The sequence below is a fragment of the Vipera ursinii genome (assembly GCF_947247035.1).
Source record: "Vipera ursinii genome assembly, chromosome: 9".
In the NCBI taxonomy this organism is placed as follows: domain Eukaryota; kingdom Metazoa; phylum Chordata; class Lepidosauria; order Squamata; family Viperidae; genus Vipera; species Vipera ursinii.
The window spans coordinates 25,240,683-25,258,717 of NC_139523.1; the positions used below are offsets into that span (position 1 = coordinate 25,240,683).

At 61.1% G+C, this 18,035-nt stretch overlaps 3 protein-coding genes across 4 annotated transcripts; 2 read left to right on the plus strand and 1 right to left on the minus strand.

Annotated features, from left to right (window-relative positions):
* Positions 1-2,624: 2,624 nt before the first annotated feature.
* Positions 2,625-4,745, plus strand: POLR1G (RNA polymerase I subunit G). Its single transcript, XM_083369681.1, has 3 exons — positions 2,625-2,725; positions 2,821-2,959; positions 3,044-4,745. Exons 1-3 carry the CDS (start codon positions 2,695-2,697, stop codon positions 4,617-4,619), a joined length of 1,746 nt encoding a protein of 581 aa, XP_083225807.1. The 5' UTR covers positions 2,625-2,694; the 3' UTR covers positions 4,620-4,745.
* On the minus strand, positions 4,732-9,935 carry ERCC1 (ERCC excision repair 1, endonuclease non-catalytic subunit). 2 transcript variants are annotated; one of them, XM_083369682.1, is made up of 9 exons: positions 9,164-9,932; positions 8,244-8,570; positions 7,495-7,598; positions 6,795-6,894; positions 6,409-6,485; positions 6,086-6,185; positions 5,834-5,905; positions 5,419-5,487; positions 4,733-5,005 (listed from the first exon to the last, which is right to left on the minus strand). In XM_083369682.1, the coding sequence occupies exons 1-9, from the start codon at positions 9,236-9,238 to the stop codon at positions 4,952-4,954; spliced, it is 978 nt and encodes a 325-aa protein (XP_083225808.1). In that variant the 5' UTR covers positions 9,239-9,932; the 3' UTR covers positions 4,733-4,951. The 2 variants fall into 2 exon arrangements, with proteins under 2 accessions (XP_083225809.1, XP_083225808.1); XM_083369683.1 differs by lacking the exon at positions 5,419-5,487 and having other exon boundaries at positions 4,732-5,005; positions 9,164-9,935.
* Positions 9,936-14,990: 5,055 nt separating this feature from the next.
* On the plus strand, positions 14,991-17,046 carry LOC310644271 (CLOCK-interacting pacemaker-like). Its single transcript, XM_083369104.1, has 3 exons — positions 14,991-15,250; positions 15,497-15,672; positions 15,844-17,046. The coding sequence occupies exons 1-3, from the start codon at positions 15,061-15,063 to the stop codon at positions 16,675-16,677; spliced, it is 1,200 nt and encodes a 399-aa protein (XP_083225230.1). The 5' UTR covers positions 14,991-15,060; the 3' UTR covers positions 16,678-17,046.
* The last annotated feature ends 989 nt before the right edge of the window (positions 17,047-18,035 follow it).

Genomic DNA, 18,035 nt, shown 5'->3' on the forward strand with positions numbered 1-18,035 from the left:
GCCACTGTGGGTCTTGGGGCCCAGCCACTCACTGGGTTGAGCCAGGCAGGGGCTGGTTTCTGCAGAGGCCTTTGAGCTGCCACAAGCCCACCTCCCCCCTTCTCCACACCTGGTGCCTCCCCACCCGGGAACCCCCAAGAGTGCCACTCGCTTCTTTTGGGGACCAAGACAATTCCTGCTGTGCAAGAGAAACAGGGAGGGGGGGCAAGAGCAGGACCCAGGCACTACTCACCCACCCCTGATGCACAGGTGCCCAGGCCAGAGGGCAGTGCCTGGGGAACGGAAGCCCCCCCAACCTTTCCCTGTCCTCCCAAAGGCTTCCCCAGGACAGGGCCAGAAGGGAGCGAACGGGTGAGGGGTCAGGGGGATGTTTACAATCTGGGAAGCTCAGGAAAAAGCCCCCACTTCATTGGAGCGCATTTCCTTCAAAACAGCCCTGCCTGCCTGAATGGTGAAATATGACCAGCTCTGCAAGAGGTGGGGGGGAAGCAGCCAGGCTCCCTCCTAGCTCCTCTGAAGCCTGAAGGTGAGGTAGGGATGGGCCTGTTCCTGCTCTGCTCTTTGGCTTCCTGATCCCTTTGTGGCATGGTGCCCTGGCTCAAATTAACACCTTCCCCCCCCACAGTCCTTGTAGGAAGCCCCTCAGGTCTCCAGTGGGGAGGGATTGGGGGAAGCTAATAGCTTGAGTCATAGTAAGACGCTCTTCTTATGCCAATCATAAAGCCCCCTTCGGCATTTTTCAACCCAGCCTCTGGGTCCAGGACTGAGAACGCCCCCCCCATAAATGCTAAATGAGAGGGGGCTTGCAAAGACATGCCAGGCCCTAAGAGGAGGAAAATAACTTTTAGGTTGAAAACCACAGCCAACTCAGGGGGTCCTAGAGGCCTGAAGGCAGCTTGCAAGCGAATCTCACCTGCAGCCAGGAAGTATTGCCGGCAGCTGACCAGCCCAAAGGTCTTTTTTCACCGGAGGCTGCAAGCGGTGGGCATGTCTATACTGCGATGAAGACCCCGGAGGTCTTGCAGGCTGGGGAGGAGTGGGCAACACATTGCTGCTTCCTTTCTACGGGGCTGCCCCTTTAGCAGAAATCCCTTCCCTAGGAGGGGAGGCAGATTTTTGGAAGAAAAAGAGTTTTAAAAATGGCTCTTATCACAGGGGCCAAATGAAGTCTGGACTGGAGAGGCTGGCTGCCTTTGACGCTGCTGAGGTCAAGCAAGCAGGGCAGGCTGGGACCCAAGTAAGGTTCTCCCAGGAGCAACTTTGGCCAGGGCGGAAAACAGGAAGGTGGACCAGCCCCACACCGCCCCACACCAACCAGGTCAGCTCTCGGGAGGCTGAAAGTAGAGCTGCCGCACTCATGAGGGAGGAGGGGGTCCCAGCGGGTCTCACCCTGCTCGCAGCCCCAAAGGGCGAACGGAGGAAGGGAGGCTATTTTCAGCCGCCCGCCGGGGACTCCTTGGGAAGGAGCTGCAAGAGGCTTCCCAAGCACAAGCCAAGGGCCTGGAGGACAGGAGTGGGCCCTTCCTGGCCAAGAGGGAAAGGGGCTGCGGAGGAACCCACGGCTGACGTCAGTGGGGGGGGGGGCTGCCCGTCTGTGGGCTCCAGAGGACAGGAAGGTGAGGCCTGGGCCTTCGCCGCCCGCCCTCCAGGTCGTGAGCCTTGCATACCCATTTTGGCCACCCTTTCCTGGGGTCGCCTTCTGCAGGCTCTGCTTTTTGGCACGGGCAGGGCAGGGCAGGGTTAGGATTTGGGGTGGGGTGATCTGTTGACCAGCGGAATCTGCAAGTGGCCGCCTGCTTGTCTTTCGCCTCAGTTTCCCCAGCGCCACCTGGACGGAGTCCCCCAGCCAGGCCTCCGGGCCAAGCACCCCAATCTGGGCACCTTCCTCCCTCCGGCTCCCAGGCGCCTCTGGCCCGGGGCCCCTTTAGCGGCAGAGCGCAGCAGCCCCTCCGGCTGCCCTCCACCTTCCTTCCTTCCCGGGCTCTGACGGCCTCCCCGCCCGTCGTCGTCGCCCCACGGCCAGCCCAGGGGAGCTGGCCGGCGCTCTCCTCCCGGGCAGGGCTTCCTCCTCCGGCCGCGGCGGAGAGGCGGGCGGGTCTCCTTGCTCCTGCCCCTCTCGCTTGACCCCAGGCCCGGCCTCAGAGCGAGGCGGCCCTGCGTTCACCCGCCAAGCGATCTCTCCTCGGGAAGCGGCTGCTGCAAGGATCTTCCGCTGCCGGGCGCCACGAATCGTCCGCCGGGCTCCCGGGGCGGCAAACGCCGCTGCAGCAGCGACACCCGGCGGCAAGACGGCGCGCTGCACGCGGCCAGCAGAGGCCAAGCAGGCTTCACTTCGGGTGGGATTGCCGTGCCCATCAGGCACCGCCGAAAAGCAGCCGGTTTGCTCGCCTCCAGAATGCATGCGGGGATGCCAGGCCTGGACTAGCAGCCCCATCGGCCGCGGCACTGGGCAAGGGCCTGGGATGATGGGACCCGCAGCCTGACCGGCGAGCACCTCCCGGCCTGGGGCTGCCCCAGAGACGGGGGGGGGCGAGAGGGGGCGCCAATCTCCCCGAAGGTCTGCGGTCCCTTTAAGGGAGGAATGACACCGGCCCCGTGGGGGGCGGGGCCGTGACGGCGCAGGCGCAGGCGAGGCCTCCGAGCACGGAGCCTCCCGGAAGGCGCTGCGCAGGCGCCGCACGTGGCCTGCGAGCGATGGGGCCGCCCGGCGGGGAGGCGGCGGCGGGTGAGCGGCGGGAGGCTGACCGGGCGGGCGGGGGGGGGGGCGGGACGGGCTGCCCGACCCGGAGCCCCCCGTGAGCGCGCCGTTGCTTCCCGCAGGGCCCGCCCGCTTCCAGTGCCCGGAGGAGTTCTGCGCGCGGCGCTTCGGCCCCGGGGCCGCCCTCTGCGCGGAGAGCCTGGCGGCGCCCGGCACGCGGCTGCTGCTCATCAGGGCCCCCGCCGACTTCCGGCCGGAGAGGTGAGGGGGCGCGGGAGGGAGAGCGGGGGGGGGCGCTGCGGGGGGTCCCGGGCTCCTCCCTGACGCGGCCTCTGCTCCCTCCAGCCTCGCCGGCCGCAGCCTGACGCTGCTGGGCCCCCGCCTGCTCAGCGCTCCGCAGCCCGACGGCAGCCCGAGGGTCTACAGCCTCCACGCGAGCCGGGAGGAGAGCGGCGCCCGCCTGCTGGTTGCCGCCGGCCGGCCGGGTGGCCTCGCCTGCGCCCAGCCGTTCAGCGGCTGCCTGAGGATCCAGGAGCGCTACGGAGAGCCCGGAGCCGCCCGGCCCCTCTTCCCGGCGGCGGAGCGTCCGGCGCCCCGGGTGCCGGGAGGGCTCAAGCAGCGCTTCCTCCCTTTCGGGGCGCGGCTCAGGGACGCCCGCCCTCCCCGGGGAGCGGCCGGGGGGGCCGCGCGGAAGAGGAGCAAGAAGCGGCCGCTGCTGCCTTTGAAGCAGGAGCTCTGGCGGCCGCAGGGGCCCGAGCCGCTTCCGGGGGGCTCCGCGGAGCCCGCCGGGGGGATGCTGCGGGAGCCGGCGAGCGCTGGGGACAAGCGGCGCCTCCCGAAGGCGGAGGAGGCGGAGGCGACGGAGCCGGCCACGCTCCCGGCCTTTGGCGGGCGGCTGATGGGCCCCTCGGAGGAGGGTTCCTGGTCAGGAGGGGAGGAAGCGCCGCAGAGGAGGAGAGCCGGGAAGAAAGAGAAGAAGCGGAAGGGCGACCGGGAGACTGAGGGGTCGCCGGACCCCAATTCGAGGTACTGGCAGCCTGAACGGGACCCCTGCTTGCCGGAAGGGAGCCGAGAGCAGGAGGGAGGCCTGGGCGACTGCGGAGGAGAGCCGGAGCTGGGCAGGTGCAAAGCCAAGAGGAGAAGGAAGAGCGCGCGAGGGGCTGGGGTGGAGGGGCTGTGGGGCGTCACTGCCGTCAAGGAGGAGCCAGTGGATGTCCCTTGTCTGGGGGCCGTCGGAGACGACCCTGCTGGGGAACTCCCCGGATGCAGAAAGAAAAAGAGGCGCCGGGAGAAGGGGGCGGAGGGGCTGTGGGGCGTCACTGCCGTCAAGGAGGAGCCAGGGGACATCCCCTGCTTGGGGAGCCTTCCGGAAGAGGGTCTGGGATCAGCGAAAGAGGAACCGGGTGGAGAGTTCCCTGGCTACATCAAGCAGAGCCCAGGGAAGGGGGCAGAGGGGCTGTGGGGTGTTGCAGCTCTTAAAGAGGAGTTGGGGGACGTCCCCTCTCTGGGGAGCCATGCAGAAGAGAGTCTGGGGGCCGTCACAGAGGACCCCGCTGAGGAACTCTTCAGCTGCAAGAAGAAGAAGAAGAGCCGAGAGAGGGTGGCGGAGGAGCTGTGGGCCGTTGCAGCCCTCAAGGAGCAGCCGGGGGACATCCGCTGTATGAGAAGCTTTCCAGAAGGAGGTCTGGGGTCAGCCAGAGGGGGCCCTGCTGGGGAACTCCTGGCCTGCAAAAAGAAGGGGAAGCCTCTGCAGGAACGGGAGACAGAAACGCAGCAGCTCTTGGAGCCCCTTGTGCAGGACTGGGCCACCCCTCTGCGGCAAGAGGCAGGGCCGGAACAGCCATTGCAAACTGACGGGGAGGCTCCAAAGCCCAGACCCAAAAGGAGGAGGAGGAGGAGGGAAGGAGAGGACCAGGCTTAGCAGCCTTTTCGAGCGTTTTGTTCATGCTGTCTGCCCTTCCAAATCCGGGAGCTCTGCATGCCAGCGTTCCTTGGAAGGCTCCATGTTCTCTGCCATTTCTCCCCTTAAAAATGAGCGGCCACATTGTTTTTCCTGCCTGTGTTTTATTGCCTGCTTTGGGAAGCGATGTTCACATAGCAAAATAAGGGGCTTCGTTGCTCCTCCGAGAGGGAGTTGCTCTGTTGCCATTCCTTCCTGGAGCTTGGAGGGAGGGGGGGGATTGGAAACTGGTAGTTTCAGAGACGATGGTGAATCATCCTGGGCCCATCCTCTGATGCTCTTGAGCCCCTTCCTCATTTGGGCACCTTCAGAAATGGTTCATGAAGGATGTCAAAGAGCCTCTTGGCCTGGAAAGAAGGCGTGTGAGTGAAGACCAAAAAAAAAAAGGGCTAGTCCAGATGCTTTCAGACATCCAAACTTTGAAACACCTGGCCTCTTTTAAAGGTGTTCCCCACTGAAAACCTTCCTGTCAGGCCTCCCCAGATGTGTTGGGACTCAAACTGCAGGATGTCCAGCAATACTGGGCTACCATCGCGTTTGGCTTCCCAAACTGAAATAGCCGCACCTCCCCTCTGTGCTGGCTTGGTGGCTCCACAGGTGGCTGCCCTAGGGTTAAGGGCAGCAACTGAGGGATGCTGCTTGCGCCCTCCTTGGCTTAGAAAGAGGAAGCCTCTGACTAGGGGGGGGGGGGGAAGACGGGCTTCCCTTCCATTGTGCCAGCCGATGGGTTGGAGGGCTTGAGGCAACAGCCTCCACTCACCTTTTGAGGCCCAATGCCAGGACACAGGGAAAGATCCTCCTTGGACGCCCGGACAATATTGGCCAGTGACTGCAAGGTAATGGCAGAGGGACTTAGCGGAATGATCCCACTGCATTAGCAGGCATCAGACCCAGCAGAGGCTCAGTAGGAAGCAAGTGCATACACACCAGCACGCACCAGCACCAGCACGCACCTGGGACTGAAGGGGAAGGCTCTGCAAATATTGCTGAACTGTAGGTCCCATCCCTCCCGCTTTTACTACATTGGTTAGGGCTGATGGGAAGTGGAGTTCAACAGCCTGGGGGTGTGTGTGTGTCACAGATGACCCTTTCCAGCTTGCACATTGCCGGGGAGGGCTGCTGTCAAAGCACCAAATCCTGCCAGCCCACCCCTAGCAGAGAACTGGCTGGCTCACTCCAAATGTGGACAGCAGGCTCACGGTGTCTGTTTTGTTCACGGATTTGACGCTGGTCAGGCAGTCGGTCACCTGGGAGAGAACAAAGCAGCTGCAGCGCCAGGCCAAGTTTAGCAGAGACTACTCTGCTGCTTAAGAAAAAAGCTAGGCAACTGGCAGCTCGTGGCTGGGGCCCAGGGCTGGGAAGGTGCCCTGCATGCCCCAGTCAGGCTCTGACCTGCTCCCTCCCCAGCCAAAGGAAAGTGGCCTTACCCGCGAGAGATAATCTCGCTCCACTTTCTCCTTCAGCAGGTCAGCCGGCTTCTGCTCATAGGCCTTGTACGTCTCTAAGTAACGTCCGGCTTCTTCTGGACTAAGCGTGGGACAGGATCAGAAAGCCATTGCAGGAAGCTCATGAGAGCTGCCTCTCTGCCCGGTGTTTATGAGGTTATTCCTGTTTGTCTCGGAGAAAATCTAAGCATGACATTCTGCCTGAGCAGGGGCATCTCGTCTTAAGGAAAATTTAAAGGGGAAACTTGCTTGCAGGGGTCTTCCATAGCCAGGTTTCACCCACCCACCCAGCGTTGGGGTCTCACCTCCAAGCCAGGATGAGGGTGCAGTCAGCAAGGATGCAGATCTTGGCTAGCTCCTTGACTGCCTGGTGGGGGTCTTTCTGAAAGAGCCGAGAGAGGAACTGCAGTTAAGGTAGCCAGCCTTGGAAAGCGAGAAAGGACCACCTGCCTTCAGGCCAACAAGGGCCCTGCATTCCAGCATCTTCCCCTGCAATGGGCCCAGCCCTGCAGGCATCCTGGCAGCTGCCAAACTCAGCAGCCACAGAGAATGAACAGAAGCATTGTGGGCCTGAGTTTGTTAGTGGACACTGGGCTAGCAAAGGGACATGGGGCAAGGAAATCCATGGAATTGGCTGTCCGAAGCGGGAAGGAGGTAACAGATTTTTTTGGGGGGGGGGGCTATATCTCACCACGTCAACCTGAAGCAGGAGCACCTGCAGCTGGTACGTCCTCCCCAAGTTACGCAGCCGCTCATGGATGTAATTTGGATTCAGGTTGTGGTACCGGAGGCTAGAAAGAGAAACGTCAGTTCAATTTGTCCTTTTCAAAGAGGAAACAGCTATCAAGATTTGGTTTTATCAAACTTCAATAATGTTGCAATAATGATTGAAAAAAGAGGCCTGATTCTGATCTGCATTGGATTCTGCAATACGCATCCTAAATCTTGTATCTCCATGTGGGTAAAATGGGCTGTTGCCTTTCAGGCCGTACATTTCACCAACTCTTAATGTGGGAAGTTTAGCAACAATTTTAAATGCTCCACGGGAAAGAATGGAGAGCATTCTGCTTATACCAAGAGGGAAACAGCATTTTGGACCTGAAAAAAGAATTTGCAGAAGGTTTACCTCATGTCAGATGGTTTCCCTTGCGGTACTATGTGATTTTTTTCAGGAAAAAGGAATAAGCTCAATTCCTTTTCAATTGTGAACAGACGTGGGTCCCCTACTTCTGGCAAAAAGCACTCCTGTGTTTCAACTGGCAAAGCTTGCATTCAAAACTGATATTACTATACATGCAAGTACGTTTACAGTTAACTATAAAAACACTTTCCCCCAAATCAGCTACCTGAATAGCTTGTGGTGGAAGTTAATCTGAGCTTCCTCTGCTTACCTCAGGAAAAGGGCACACGTGCTCTGGCCCAACACATAATCTGGGACAACTTCGCCAAATTCCCAAGGCACGTTGCGGATAAACTTCAGAATGGGGTTCCCCCTCTGAGGGCAGAAAAGAGTCCACTGTCATTGGGAAGGAATTCCCACCTGCCTGTGGTCAAAGAAGCAGGCAGGCAGCCCACTTCTGTGAGGCCAGGCGAGAAGCTGTCATTGGGCTCCAAAAGCATCAGCAGTATGTGGGACCTCCTGAAGAAAGCGGAGGTATTTCATCAGGGTGTGGAGAAAGGCCTTGTCTTCTGCTGAAGGAGCAGGAAAGGACAGGAACCGGTGAGAGGGCGGGCCAGTTAGAAAGGCCAGTTCCCAGAATTCTCAGTAGTGCCTAGGGCAGACATGTCAAACTCGTGACGTCACATGACATCACACAATGTATCAGGACAGTTTTGCCATTGCCGGCAATGGGATGGGCGCGGCTTCTGCATGATGCGGCTGGCCCGCGGGCTGGCAGTTTGACACCCCTGGCCTAGGGTGTTTGGGGAATCCTGACATCGAAGCAGGGGAAAGCTGATCTTCTAAGCGGTCTGCACTGGACGTGAAGAATAGTTGCACCCAGTCCTGCCACCTTCCTGGACAGCTGTCCCTGAGCATTGGACACACTTGCCTTGAAAGACTGGCCTCGCAATAGCCAGGCTGCCAAAATGGGGAAGCTGACCAGGAATGTTCCCTGCTGGCCTGTCTGCTTCATCTCACCTGCCGGGGACTGACGATAATAGTGTTGTGCTTGGCCCCTGCTTTGGGGGCTGTGGGGTTTAAGGGGGAACCTTTGTCTTCCGCGGTGCTTTTGGGGGGCACAGCACTCTCATCCTGGTTCTCCGGAGGGGCTTCTTCCAAGATGTTCCTGGCCGATGCGGCGGGAGCAGCAGAGGTGGGTTTCAGCTGAGCAGCAGCGCAGGAGGAAGAGGAGGCCACGCCTTGCCCAACGATGTAGTCTGCGTAGGATGTCCCCCTTGGTGCAGCTAAGGGCTCAGGGACTGTTGCGGCTCTGGCTGCTGAAGTGGGTTTGAAGAGAGGCTTCACCTGGGAACGAGAGGGCGAAGGATCCGTTTCAGATGCTGAAAGGAGAGATGGCAGCCCCTCAGAGAGATTTTCCTCTGCAGACTTTCTGGGTACAAGTTAAGGGCCCAAATCACCCAAGTCATGGGAAAGAGATCTGCAAAGAGATTCACGGATCACTCAGCAAAACTCAAGGAGGTAGCTGTTGGGGGTAGGGAGTGGGAGGAGAGGAGCTGGAGAGGGGCAAGCGGGGAATTGGCCTCCAATCCCTACGTGGGCACAAGAAAGAGTGTGCAGAAGGCGTGTTACTGTCACCAGAGGCTTCCCCTTGCGCTGCTGGGAGATCTTCCAGAAAAGGAGCAAGCCCCATGCCTCCTTCCCGGTGAACGGACGAGCGTCCCCGAGGCACAAACGGCTCCCGCGCTTCAACTGGCATCCCTGCCCCTGCCTTTGCGCTCTCCCCGGCGGGGCCCCGTCCCAAGGGCTGGAGGGGGGACCGAACCTGGGCTTCCCGAACGCCCCCTCGCCCCAGCCCGGCCCCGCCCGGGAGGGAGGGGGCGTTCAGCCCTGAAGCGGCCGGCTCCTCCCGGGGCTGCTCCCGCCCGACCGCTGCTCACCGCGGCCGCCTCCTCCGCCTCCCCCGGCGTCCTCAGGGCGAACCTCCTGGCCTGCTTGGGCCCCGGGGGCTCCATGGGCCGCTCCTCTTCCTCCTCCCGGCCAGGATCCGGCGCGCAGGGGGCAGCTGCCAGATCTCCCGCAGGCGGGCAGATTTTCACTTATTTCTCCAATCGGCTCTCCGTCCGTCGTGCGCCCTCTGCACCTGCCGGATGACAAGCGCGCTGACCGGGGCTGCCCTCGTGTGGCGGCGCGCCCAGACCCCCTTCCGGCGGGACAGAGAAGGGGGCAGGGGCCAGGCTCCCCCCCCCCGCACGGTTGAGCTTCACCGGTAGGATTTCCGCCTGCTTTTCCGCAGGCGCCGCCGACCCGCGTCCCGCTGCGGGACCAATTGGGCGTTCCCTTTCTGGCGCACGCGCACCATCTCAGACCCTGTGGGGGGGGCTTATTTCCGGTCGCTGAGAGGCGGGCTCGGAGCGCATGGTTTCCGCGGCGGCGCTCTGGCGATCCGAGCTCTATGGTTCCCCGCCGGCGAAAAGCGGCTTCGAACCCGAAACTTCTTAGACTGCCGCTTCGCCGCTCTAGCCGCGGGACCTCGCTAGTCCTTCCGCTGGGTGGGGCGGTAGCTCTGGCGGCTCACAACAATCTCGAACTGGCCCTGGAATGGCGCTGCCCGCCTGGCTTGGCTCGGCCGGGAGCAGCCTCGGGACCCGGGAGGCGGAGCCAAAAGCCCACGAAAGGGCCATTGGGAGGTGAGGCAGCCCGACGAGAGGCACCTTTGGCTCCGCCCCCGCACGTGTCCCGCACTGGGCCCGCCCTTCACGTGGCCGCAGACCGGGCGCCGCGCCCCGCACGTGGCTCCCGCGCCCGGCTCCCGCGGGACGAGGGAGCAGCCTATTGGCTTTTGCGGCTGCCGGTCAACTGGGGGGCGTGCCCGTGCTCTGCTTGCTTCGCGAAACGAGCAGGCGGGGGCTGCGCGATCCCAGTTTCCGACCTCCTCCACGAGGACTAGAGCCGCGTTCTCTGGGCGCGGGCTTCCCCTTCCCTCCACTGGCCTCCGCCCGTCTTCCCAGATGCCCTCCGAGGCGGGGCTGCTCCGCGGGAGCGCCCCCAAGCAGGGGCTCCTCTGCAAGGGCGGCCGCGGGGGTCGGCCGGGGGTCTCTGGCGGAGCGCGAGGGTCGCGGGGTGGGAGCAGCCTTTGGCCCAGGCGCCCCCGGGAAAGGAGGCTCGGCCCGACGCCCGGGCCGCCGAGGAGGGCGTCCCGCCGGCCTGAGCCTCGCCCGCCGCCCTCCCGGCCGCGCCTCCGGGCGCCCCGCTTGTCTTGCCCCATGGCGATGCGGAGGCGGCCCCCGCCGGCTGAGGGGCGTCCCTTGAAGGGGCGCCAGACCGTTTGCAACGGGGCTGTTTGGGGGTCGTGGCTTGGAGGGGCTCTTCCCTCCCGTCCTCCTTTTGCTGCGTGAGCCCCACCTGAGGCTGGGCACAAGAGCCGAGTCCCAAGGGTTGCAGCTGCAGGCCAGCCTGGTGCGGATGTCGGGATTGTGTAGTTTGTGATGCTGGTCATGTCAAGGTAAAAAGCACCTTTGTAGAGGGCAAAGGACCGTGCTTCAGAGAATGCATGATGTGCATGCAGGAAGGCAATAAAAACACGACGCATAATCTTACTAAATACCTTTTACTTACAAAAATATAAAACCTAAATATATATATTATAAAGAGCTAGCTCACTACATCCTAACGTAACAGACAGTAACAGCAAAGGTGAATAAAACAATAAAGATAAACACTGTGAGAACCTCTTCTAGACATGCGCACTAAACAGACTGAAACCATAATATAACTAGTCATATGGGATTCACTATGGTTACCAGATAAGTTATCACAACAGGTGCAGAGAGCAGGGGAAATGTACAGTTAGAAATGAACTTTCTGACGAACAAAAAAAAACAACGTGCAGTGACAGGTCAGGCTTTGAGGGGAATTGCAGGTAGCATTCCAGGCTGAGCAGGTACAGCGGAAAGGCCCTCCAGGCCCTCCTGCCGCCAGTCCCGGCTCGGTTCCCAGGGTCGAGTGGGGCCTTGTGGCTGCCTGGTTGCCTCGTGCTGGGGCAGGTGAGCGAAGAGGAGACCCGTGGAGGCACAGAAGCAGCTTGAAGGACTCTGGCTAGCAAGAAAAGAAGGGGAGGGGGCTTTCTGCACCCCCTCTCCGTGAGACAGGTTGCAATCATCCTGCTGGTTACCCCCCTAAAAGCTGCTGTTTCTAAGGTCCCTGCTGATGTCCCAAGTGGTCCCAGGAGCTTTTCCCAGCCTCCCAAGCAGCTGCTGGCTTTCCACCGTCTGGGCTCTGGAACCATTTGGGGCTAGGAACGAACATGCAGGCATGTCCACCTGAGAGCAGCTGGCAATCTGTGCTCCATTTGGCTGGCACCCCTTGGCTTCCCTGTCTTCCTTGGGCCTAGGATGGGTCAGCTGCTGTGCCGAAAGTCAGCTGTGAGGGGTCTCTGATGTGATGGCCGGCACATACACATCAACCAGAATACAGCTGGAAGGGACCTTGGAGGTCCTGTAGTCCAACCCCTTGAAGCAGGAGACCTTGTACCATTTCAGGCAGTTGGTTCTCCAGTCTCTTCTTAAAAACCTCCAGTAAAAGAACACCCACAACGTCTGAAGGCCAGCCGCTCCACTGATTAATTGTTCTCAATGTCAGGTAATTTCTTCTTGGTCCTAACTGGATTCTCGATTAGTTTCCATCCATTGCTTCTGCCTTCGGGTAGGAAGACGCCATTCTGGGAGTTGAAGTTTACAAGTCTTAAAGTTGCCAAGGTTGAGGACCCCTGCTTTGCAGGATAGGCTGATCCCCTCTTTTTATGGTAGCCCCTCGGATATTGGAGCATTGCTACCATGTCCCCACTTGTTCTTCTCTTCATTAGACTTGCCAAACTCAGTTCGTCATATCTTTTAATCTCCAGGCCCTTAATCATCTTAGTTGCTCTTCTCTGCAGTTTACGAAGTCTCAACATCTTTTTTGTAACGTGACCAAAACTGGGTGCAGGATTCCAGATGTGGCCTTACTAAGGCTTTATAAAGAGGAACTAATACTTCCCGTGATTTTGATCCTTGGAAAGAGGAAAAAAGGGAAGAGATCCTCTGTGTTTGCTCCTGTGTGTCCCTGTGTGCACCTGCACACTCACACGATGTAGCCACCCTCGCCTCTGCTCTGCCTGGCAGGAGGTGGGGTGAGCGTGCAATGAACAGAGTGAGGTGGCCATGAGCAAGTGTGCGTTCCATGTGGGGCAGTCCTTCCAAACCCCGTCCAGAAGTCTCTGGGGTGATCTGTGGGTGCGTGCACGAGAGGGTGGGGGCTTCCCTTCCATTTGCCAACCCCCCTCCCCGCTTTCCTTCTTAGTTAGGGTGGAAGAAAGATGGCTGAGGACATAGGAGCAGGTGAGAGACCGTCTCTGCCCCATTCAGCAGGTAGGTGAGCCTCTTGGGGGTGGACAGATTAATCCGGGGGAGGGGGATTGGCTGCCCCCCCCAGCTAACTCAGGGCCCTGGATCTGTCTGCAGCTATTCCCTCCTCCTCCCATCCCATTACTGCTCTTTCCTTGTGCTGGTAGCAGGTGTCAGCTTTGACTTTCTGGCCTGTTACCAAACCATAGTTGATGGTGATTTAGTCCAGCATTTGTGGGAGGAGGGATCAGCTGGGTGGGGGGGTTGCTTCAGTCACGGACTGCAGAGTAATCGCCCAGATCTATTTTCTCCAACTCGCTCTCCTTCGATTGCAGCGGGTTGTTTCACAAGGCTGTGAAGGGCAGCTGGGATCTGCAGAGCACACAAAGGTGCTGCCGAAAGAGGCCCGGCACCTTTAGCTTGCTGGGGGTGCCCCTCCAAAGCTGTGCCAAATGGGGGCTCCTTTCGCTCCGACCTGAAAGGTGGATGATGGGAGTTTTAGCGATGGGGGAGGCTGTGGCAGGGGTGCACGACTGTCTGGCTATTAGAAATGGGGGAGGGCAGCTGAAATGTGGGTCTTGCTTTTGGGGCTTCAGGGTGGGGATGATGGGTGGGCCCAGGAAGGGAAGGGCTGCCCGAGGTGCCGGGAGAGCCACCAGCCGTGCACTGGCCTCTCTTCCAGATGTTCTGCTTTCTTTGCCCAGAGCTCAGCTACAGGAGCTAGAAATCACTCTTCTGGTTGATCCCCAACCTCCCTCTCTCTCTCTCTCTCTCTCTCTCTCTCTCTCTCTCTCTCTCTGTGTGTGTGTGTGTGTGTGTGTGTACATGCACATGTGTGTAGGAGGATCCCCTCTGCTGCATTCCATTGTTTGGAGCTGGGCTGGTTGGGCGCAGAGCAGAGGCAATCGCCTGTCTTTGAATGCGAGGAGGAGGAGGAGGAGGAGGAGGCGGCCTCCCATGAAGCAACCGCATGTGAGCCATCCTGTGGCCTCTCCGTCCTCCTCTGGCCACTCTCCAGGAGCAGAGACTGGACCCTCCCTCCCCCCTCCCGCCTGCCCCTCCCTTCCCTGGGAAGATGCTAAGCAGATATGTGGCCAGCAAGCTGACAGGGGGGGGGACTTGAGAGCTCGCCTTGGTGGGGCACAAGGGCTGGACCGTGAGGGCTGAGCAGATTGAGGACTTGCCCCTTGGCACGCTTTAAGCGGTGGTCCCTCACTAGCCACATCTCAGCATTTGGGGCAGGATGGGGCTTGGATGCTGCACAGATAAGTCAGGCCCTCTGCACCACCCATCAGCCCGGGGGGGGGGGGCTGAGCTGTCTTCACCAGCTTTCCCTTCTCCCCAGAGGCGCCATCCCTGAGTTGGCGATGGTGATAGAACGAGACGGGGAGGTTAGTAATGCACTGGATCGGATGGTTAGGAGAAGGAAGGGCCTGGATTAGTTGCATAGCCCAGAAAGCGGCCAGGAGATCAGCCTGACGAGTGTGGGAGGGGGGTGTCTGGCATTCCGGCCTTGGAGGACAGCGACGGTGCTGCCGCTTTCTCCAGCCCACTGGGCTGCCTGGCTGTCATTAAGGGGGCTTGGGTCTGCCACCAGGGAGAGGCTGAAGCCGTGCCCATGGCTGCACAGCCCACAAGCCCCTCTCCTCCAGCCGGAGAGGAGGGAGCCGAGCAACCAGGCAGGCTCACTAGCCCTCCGCACCCGCCTCCCTGGGCTGCTGCAGCACGTGGTAGGCCCGGTGCTCCAGGCACCGCCCACTCGGGCACCCTGCTGCCCACCCCCGAGGAAAGGGGCGGGCACTGAGCACACCGCGGCCAGCCGGAGGGGCCCTGCGATTCTCAGCGAAGGAAGGCCAGACTGAGCACTGAAGAAGTGCCAGGGGTGGGTTCACGGGCGCACAGGCTGAGTCCAAATGGGCACCCCCTCCCCAAGGGCCATCCGCTGCTTCTCTTTTTCACAGGACACCCTCAACCGCACGCAGGCAAGGCCCCTTCCTTGCCAAGACAGCCCCTTCCCTCCGCCCCCACAGGGGAAGGTGGATGGGTCCCACTGGCGCCGTATGGTGGCCTCTGTGGTACTGCAGAGATAGCGCTCCAGTGGTTTGGTGGGTGGGATGCATTTCTTGCAGCCCCTCCACTGATGGAATAGGGACTTCCCCAAGATAAATCCCCCCCAGCTCAGTCCCTGGAGACTAGGGGTGCCTGTGAAGTGGCTCTGCTCTGCCCTTTGGTGCCTGCCCTTTGGGGGGGTTGCGGAGGGGACCCCGTTAGCATGCCTGCTTCCGCCCAGCAGGGGTTTCATGGTTCAGGAGGGGCACGGGGAACGAGCCTTTCAGATGCTGCCGGGTGCCATGTTTGTGGCGGGTTAGGGGTTCTGCTTTGTGGGGTTTCCTGACTATTCCATCTTTCCCACCCCCATTTTTGCCCCCCTTAGAGAACTGAGAGGCGCAGTCATGCCTTCGAATGAGCCCTCGGCCTCCCGTTCCTGGCCTGCAAGGGAGGCGAGGAGCCCGTTGGCCAGGCCAGGTTCAAAGTGGGGTGTCCATGTGGGGCAGCCTGAGAAGATTGAAAGGGCCACCCATTATGGCCCCCCCAAGCCCAGCTGCCCAGCGAGTGAAGGAGAAAAGGACTCCGGATTTTCAGGTATGGACCCTTGCTGGAGGTCTTGCTGCAGCAGCCCCGTTGCTGGGGTAGGGTCTCTGCCTGTCCCAGGAGTGGGGAGTCAATTGGCGGGGGGTGCTGGATGGAGGTGAAGGTTGCCCCACACGGCGTGGGCTGCGCTGCAGAAGTGGCAGCCACCAGGGGATTCCATGGCCAGGAGCACTCGTGGCAGGGGCCACCCACCTGCCCTCTCGCTGCCCTGACCTGCTTCCCTCCTCCTCTGCACAGACAGGAGCTCGGAGTCCCTGAGTGCGATTGAGCAGACGGACACCGAGGACCAGGCCGCCCCTTGCTTGCCCCCGAGGCCAGCTGAGTTGCAGAAAGCGAAGGGGGGGCTCCTGGCCAGCACCTTCCCTGCTTTGCTGGCGCCTCTCTACCTCATCAAGAACATGATCCCCAAACAGGTAGCCCCCTGTGTGGCTGGCCAGTCCCGTCCCCCTGGCCTGGATGCCCCAGCCTGGTCACACCAGGGGGTGGGTTCCCCTTGCCTGCAGGAATTGGATGTCGTTGGTGGTGAGGCTGGGTGGGCACCCAACCCAGGGAAGCCCCCTTCTGACGCCCTGCCCCTCTTGCAGACCCTGGGAGTGTCCCCCACAGCCCCCTTCTTGGCCTGGAGCAACCAGCACCCCCTGGACAGTCACCACTGCTCTGCAGCCCGCCTCCTCCTCCTCCAGGAGCCCATGGCCTTTCTGAAGCCCACGCTTCCCAGCCAGAAGCCCTCTGCCAAGGAGATCCACTTCCCCACCCTCCGCACTTACCCCAGAATCGCTTGTCATCCAGGCCAGCAGGCTGAGGAAGGACCCAGCCCAGCGGGAGAGCCCGGCAGGCACAAGCAGTTCTGCGTGGCGGAAGCCCCAAAGGACACCTGTGAGGAACCTCCAGAAGAGTTGCCTGGCAGCCCCCAGACTTCTGCCCTTGGGAGCCCGGAGGGGCCTGCGCGGCCCCCCCTGCCTTCCTGTCCTGGGTTAGCCTCTGCTGGGGGCAGAGCGGTTATCAAGGGTGCCAGGAGGCTGGGGGGGCAGAGCCTGGCGAGACAGCGCCGCCTGCGCAACACGGTGGAGATCCTGCGTAGGTCAGGGCTGCTGGCCATCACGCTACGGACCAAGGAGCTGCTCCGGCAGAACAGCAGCACCCAGCGGGAGCTGGCCCAGCTGCGGGAACAGGCCCAGCTGCTGTGCGAGGCCGTCCGGAGCAGTGATTCCCGGGCATGGGCTCGCCTCCAGGATGCCGTCGGCCGCTCGGCAGCCCCCTGGCCCAGGAAGGGGGGCGGCACTCTGACCCACTTGGGAGAGCAGCGAAATTTAGCTGCTCAGCCCACAGGCCCTCTCTTGCCCAGCCCTGGGGAGCTCCTGTCCAGCTCTGGGCCGGCCCTTGACCCAGACACCCCCTTGGCTCCGGCTTTGCCTTAGCTGCCCCAAGAGCTCACATTGTGCCCTGGGCAAAGGGGCGCCGTCTCCCTTGCCAACCAGCTGCCACCAGGCCCTCCCTGGCCTGGCCTTCCCTTACCATCTTCTTTCCCCGGTGTGGATCTCGGTCTCAGGGCGGGCTGGTTTCTCCTGAGCCCCCAGGATGGGGCTTAGCAAGCGCAGGATCAGAGCCCAGCGAGACGGAGTGGGTGCCGTTTGGGAAGCAACCGCCACCGAGCTGGGCGTTGTTTGTGCCTGCCGTGAGCCTTTGTCTGCAGAGTTTGGGCAGTCGGCAGTGGCAGTCTGGACAGCGCTGCCCCTCGGCTAGCAGCTGCGCTGGCTTGTTCATCGGGACATCTGCCCTGAAGGAGCTGGTTCTTTGCTGATGAACGTTGGCTGTCCAGAAGCCTGCTCTGCTGTTGCCAGAACGGGCATTAATTAAAAAAAAAAGCAAAAATCTGGATGGCATTCAGTCTTTGTCTTTTGCCATAGCCCTGTGTGGGTAAGAGGGTGCCGGGGGTGAGCGGGTACTGGGGCAGCAAAACCACCTTGGGGTGAGGAAAGTCTTGGGGCACCCCTGGCTCAGCCTTTCAGTCTTCCCCCTTTGGCCAGAGCGGGGCAAGCCTCAGGCAGCCCCGCTTTCTTCAGTGAGCAATTTCACGGAAAGGCTTTTGAGAGATCTGCTCCGTCTTGGCATCCTCTGAAGCTCAGGGGCCCAAATTTTGCCTTTTAATGCAACGCAAACGTGCCAGGAGGCACTTTGGGCATTTCCTGCCAAGGAAAGAAGGTGGCAGGCAGGATAACTGACCCCAACCCTAACCATAGGTATCTTCAGGGGCCAGGCTGCCACCCTCACCGTCCTGGTAGGCAAAGCCCCCTTGACTTGTCTGAAGAGTGACAACGGATCCTCACTGGGCAGCTGGCTGTTGGGGTGCAGAGGAATTTGCAGGGGGTTCCCCTCCCTCCCCCTTGCTTTCTCCTGGCTGGAGCGGTGGGTGGAGGGACACAATGCCCAGGGGCTGCTGCCCCCTCCTTTTGCTGCTCAGCGACACATCCCAAGAGGTACACTGCTCCTGACTGGGGGGCTCTTCCTTCTTGTTTTGGGGCAGATATTTCCACCTGCTTCGGCTCAGTTCTTTGCCAGGGAAAGGACTGGCTGGAGGGTTGCAGGGAAGGCAACTCCTGCCCCTTCGCTCAGGGCTGCTGTCCAAGGTGGCCCGGCCTGCCCTTCTCCCAGACGCCTGGCTGCCTCCAGCCCGGCCTCCCCGCACCCCCCCCACAGCAGCGCCCCCTGGAACAGGCGGGGTGGTGGGCAAGCGGACCAGCCGATCCCTTGCAACCCGCTCCCTCCCTGCTGGGGC

Excerpts from the sequence above, each read along its gene's own strand:
- POLR1G (XM_083369681.1), top strand. The coding sequence starts at position 2,695 with ATGGGGCCGCCCGGCGGGGAGGCGGCGGCGG. Across the intron at positions 2,726-2,820 it reads CGGCGGGGAGGCGGCGGCGG|GGCCCGCCCGCTTCCAGTGC; the intron begins GTGAGCGGCGGG and ends TGCTTCCCGCAG. Across the intron at positions 2,960-3,043 it reads GCCGACTTCCGGCCGGAGAG|CCTCGCCGGCCGCAGCCTGA; the intron begins GTGAGGGGGCGC and ends TGCTCCCTCCAG.
- ERCC1 (XM_083369682.1), bottom strand. The coding sequence starts at position 9,238 with ATGGAGCCCCCGGGGCCCAAGCAGGCCAGGAGGTTCGCCCTGAGGACG. Across the intron at positions 6,895-7,494 it reads ACGTGTGCCCTTTTCCTGAG|CCTCCGGTACCACAACCTGA; the intron begins GTAAGCAGAGGA and ends TTCTCTTTCTAG. Across the intron at positions 6,186-6,408 it reads ACCCTCATCCTGGCTTGGAG|TCCAGAAGAAGCCGGACGTT; the intron begins GTGAGACCCCAA and ends TCCCACGCTTAG.
- LOC310644271 (XM_083369104.1), top strand. The coding sequence starts at position 15,061 with ATGCCTTCGAATGAGCCCTCGGCCTCCCGTTCCTGGCCTGCAAGGGAG. Across the intron at positions 15,251-15,496 it reads AAAGGACTCCGGATTTTCAG|ACAGGAGCTCGGAGTCCCTG; the intron begins GTATGGACCCTT and ends TCCTCTGCACAG. Across the intron at positions 15,673-15,843 it reads AGAACATGATCCCCAAACAG|ACCCTGGGAGTGTCCCCCAC; the intron begins GTAGCCCCCTGT and ends CCCCTCTTGCAG.